This window comes from Phalaenopsis equestris, unplaced genomic scaffold (assembly GCF_001263595.1).
Source record: "Phalaenopsis equestris unplaced genomic scaffold, ASM126359v1 Scaffold229898, whole genome shotgun sequence".
Classification (NCBI taxonomy): domain Eukaryota; kingdom Viridiplantae; phylum Streptophyta; class Magnoliopsida; order Asparagales; family Orchidaceae; genus Phalaenopsis; species Phalaenopsis equestris.
Genome location: NW_018247870.1, coordinates 107143 through 111562, shown reverse-complemented (window position 1 = coordinate 111562; position 4420 = coordinate 107143). Strand labels below are relative to the sequence as shown.

Genomic DNA, 4420 nt, shown 5'->3' with positions numbered 1-4420 from the left:
CTTCCGATCAATATAGGAACTACCCCCACACATGACAAGTCTTTTGAACTTGGCCATTATGTCCAACCACTCCTAGAAATTGTTGATGCATACCATAATAGGCACGTTGTTGAATGATTGGATATTCAATCGACACTAAACAGCTAGTTCTTTCCAATCTGCCATTTGTTTCATATTCTCAGGTTAAGATATTTTAACATGAATTTTTTCAGAAAAAACTCTAGTTTAAATGCATTATTTTCCACAATGAAATATAAATCAACATCTTTGGTTTAAACTTATTTTTACAGCCTTGGTAACTGAATAACTAGAATGTTTTCCAAAAATAGAAAAATGTAAGTTTTCCAATAAAAAGTTGTACCATTGAAAAATCTAACCGTTTAGATTTGTATTATATTTCATTCCAATGCAAAGGCCAAACCCAAAAGTTATAATATGTGCTACGGTGAAAACTCCATGACACAAACACCGAAGCAAATAAGCAGAAGGAAAATAAATGTATAATCTAACTAATTCAGAACCTACCTTGGAATCCCGGGCCTGCTAACCATACCAGAGCTAATGCCATGAACATCTGTGTTTGGTACAGCTCTTCCAGGATTTATAAGTGTTTGAAATGTACTATTCTTACCCCCAATGAGATCACGAATTGCAATTTCAATTATCCTCCCCCATTCTTTACTGAGACCAGTTGTTTCAGTATCAAATACTAAAACAGTAGCAGGGCGACCATACATTTTGTCCTCCGAAATTTTCTGGATATGACAATGCTGAGCAGGCTTGTATTCATGAAAATCTGACTTTTTGTTAATAATATTCTTCAATGTTTCAGCAGTACCATTAGGAATCCTTAGACTGATATCACAAGCGCCGGTGTTGTGTGACCATTGATTCCTTCCTTCTATTTTTGTTGCTAAAGGCTGTAAAAAGTATATCCTAGGCTCCAATTGTTTTCCAGGAAATAATTCAGCATGGGATTTGAGAACTCTGAAACTACAATTGCTCCCTACGTAGCTCCTTCTCTGATGAAAGTTTCCCGGCCATATGGGAGCAAAAGACATTGTGAGGGAAGATCGAATTCAGCAATAAAATCCTTCTAAAGAGAGGAGATAAGCTAATCTATAATTTCCAGAGACAGACTTCTACATTGGTTTAGTTGAAATGGTTCTGGAAAAGAGATAAAAGTTTATCAACTGTTAAGTGCAGTCTGTGGCTAAAAAATGGCAAGTTAGATTCATAACACATAGAATAGGATCGAATGCCTAAAAAATGGCATGAAATTAATGGTTAATATGTGTGTTGTCATTAAAGCATCAAACAAGTCAATTTCCAGTGCAAGGTAGATTCATAACACATCAACAAATTATCAAAGCTTGCAAATTTTCATTCTATAATCAATCCACAATCCCTAATGGCTATCCCATTAAGACCATGTAACACATAGAATAAGATCGAATGCCTAAAAATGGCAGGAAATTAATGGGTAATATGTGTATTGTCATTAAAGCATCAAACAAGTCAATTTCCAGTGCAACGTAGATTCACAACAAATCAGCAAATTATCAAAGCTTGCAAAATTTCATTCTATAATCAATCCACAATCACTGATGGCATTTGAGTTCATGTGCATGTATCGGTGAATTTACAAGTATGTGCTTGTATGAATGTCATCTTGCGTCCAAAAGTTGAAAAGGCTAGACAGGGCATTTATACACTAACAATTCATAAAAAATATAGCAGTTGTATACTTCATAAAATTATTGCAATATGTGAATCAAATGTTCACATTGCTTGATGTTTTTCGCAACCCAACTATGTTTTATAAACAGTTCATTCAGTCCTAGACTTCAGGTACCAAAGAAATCTAGGCCTGAAGCAATTTTTTTTCTTTTTTCCCCTGCAAATGTATGTATGCATTGATTTTCAATGCACATCTATGAAAGTTAAGCTTAGACCAAGAACCACAAGGAATCGTTTATCCAACAACACATCTACAATTGTAATATAGTAAAACAAAAACATCTAACTATCTAAGCCAACCAAATAGGACTTCATCAAAACCTAAAAAACTTGAAATAGAAATTATAGCAAAATCTGAACTCATACAAAATTTTAAAAAACCATGATCCTTAGGAATATTGGATAAAGTATCTAAGTCGTCAATGATAACAGCTAGAAAAAAGGAAGATTTTCATTGGGTGGTTCAGATATTCAAAACAATATACTACTCGTAACTTTAAGATGCATCCAAATTAAGGTGTGCAAATTTATTAGAAGAATTCTACGAGTTATTTTTCCACTTTAAGACCCTAGTACTTCCATAGTATTAAATGTAAGAAAAGTAATTGTAAACTGTGAAGATCACTTTCACGATGCACAGTGTACACCTCACTTGACAAAAAGACAGAATACTGCATAATACCCTCCGTACACATCTCAAGATAAATCATAGAATACATAAGCATCTGAATACTACACATCTCTTACACTGGATACAAACATGCTGTGTCAAGTTAGATTCAACAACTGTCCAGGATTCTTGATAGAATACACAGAATTAGTACAATAGAAAACCTAATCCCAACCCATTGTGGTTAGCTTAATTGTTGTAAGACCATATTTCTATTTAGTACATAGATATTTCTATAAGCAATATGACTGATTGCTGACTAGCATCAACCCTCAAACTCTGACGTCCAAATTTGGGGCAAAAATATAGGATTTTAAAAGTCAAGCACACTTGCAAAGAAACTTCAACAAGAATAATTTAACAGATTGGATAAATTTCAAAGCTCCATTATATGGTAAAGTCATGATAACTTACTAGATGGATAGTCATTAAAGTTTAGTTTATATCTTTGTTATACAAAGAAAATATGTTCAGAATTTAGATTATTATTCCTGATAGTCAAAGAAAGAATAATCATCAACAAAAAATTATTTAATATACTCAAAAATAAATAAAGCACAAAATTTCAGTTATTTATTCAGAAAGATACATAGGTAAGCATCATCCAAAGAAGGAAGAGTAATAATCACAACCATTAACCATAAATCAAGTTGTTGTGTTTTTGGTGATAAAGTATGACCAATGAAGCTCGCAATAACATTACAAACAATATGTTTTCTCTGAATATCATTAACTTGTATGATAATAATGAAAGTAAGAGCATCTTTATAGAGTCGAATGGATGAGTTTTAGCGAGAAATATAAGGAATATGCACGCAAAATTTATCTATAGGATGATTCAAGCACATTGAAATGAATCATCGGCTCGTATAATAGGTAAATGAATCATATGTAAGATGAATACGACATTATGTACGGATTACTACACATGGGCACAAATTTGACTACCTTTATTTAACACATCCCAGTACCTAACAATATGATGTTATATCTATCAATAATTATGCCATTGATGCTTACAACAACGATTATTTTTAAATCAATTCCATACTGCAAAGGATGCTTAATCTATACTACTTCAATGCAAAAATGTAATCGCATTTGCTGAATAGCAACATAGTTGAGAGGAAACAAACAAACATTTAAAGAACAGCTGCCTGGTACCACCAACAGCAACGGTGAAAGAGAGACTAATAAGTAGCCGTGAAGCCATGGTGATACACCCAGATCAATTCAACAAAAATCACGCCCTTTTACAAATCTCCCGCTCTTAAAGACAATGTCGTTTTCGCTTAGCTTTAAAATGAACCCTATTTTTCTTTTTTTTTTTCCAAATAAAAGAATTACGAATCCAAGCAGAATGATCCAAAATCTAATCCAAAAGCACCAAAAAAACCTAGCTGAACCACGCAATATTCGATGAAATGCCTCCAAACGCATGCTACATATATATCTGACTTATAAAGAGGATCAAACAAAAGGCATTCGGCTAATTTTAAAAAAAAGGATAGTTATTAATGGATTTGATCCAACAAAGAGGAACCTTAAACGAGAGGGAAGAACTTGATCATTTGAAGAAGCCAATGCCGGCTCTCTTCTGCCATACGGGCTCAAAGAGGGTGATTGAGGCTATAAGGCGTCGCAGGAGTTAGGACCGTGTCATGCGGATCAGGTTGCCAGAAACTCGAATATCAAGGAGGGAACGCGAATGCGGAGAGCGGCGGAGAGCGGCGGAGAGAAAAAAATAAATAAATTAAGCGCATCCCAGCTTCTCCGGGCATATCTGCAAGTCCAAAAAAAAATTTTTATAATTACCAAACTAATATTTAAATATATGTATTTATTTACTTAACAGTTTCAAGTAAATATTAAGAAAATTTATTATTAATGTATCAAAAATAAAATGTCTTTTATGCACTGATTTAGAGTAGTGTCGCTATTAAAATAGGAATAAACATGCAACTTTGGAGACATTCTTATGAGCTGTAAATAGAGTAGTCATATCTTCAA

General features: G+C 33.5%; 1 protein-coding gene across 2 annotated transcripts in view; it reads right to left on the bottom strand.

Moving 5' to 3' along the window:
• LOC110038059 (exonuclease DPD1, chloroplastic/mitochondrial) overlaps positions 1 to 4183 on the bottom strand; it is a 54305-nt gene extending 50122 nt beyond the window's left edge. For both annotated transcript variants that reach the window (XM_020742816.1, XM_020742817.1), the window contains exons 1-2: positions 3954 to 4183; positions 526 to 1167 (exon numbers count right to left, since the gene is read on the bottom strand). In XM_020742816.1, the coding sequence (XP_020598475.1) occupies positions 526 to 1061 (536 nt within the window). In that variant the 5' untranslated portion in view covers positions 1062 to 1167; positions 3954 to 4183. The remainder of the gene's footprint in view (positions 1 to 525; positions 1168 to 3953) is intronic.
• Between the last annotated feature and the right edge of the window lie 237 nt (positions 4184 to 4420).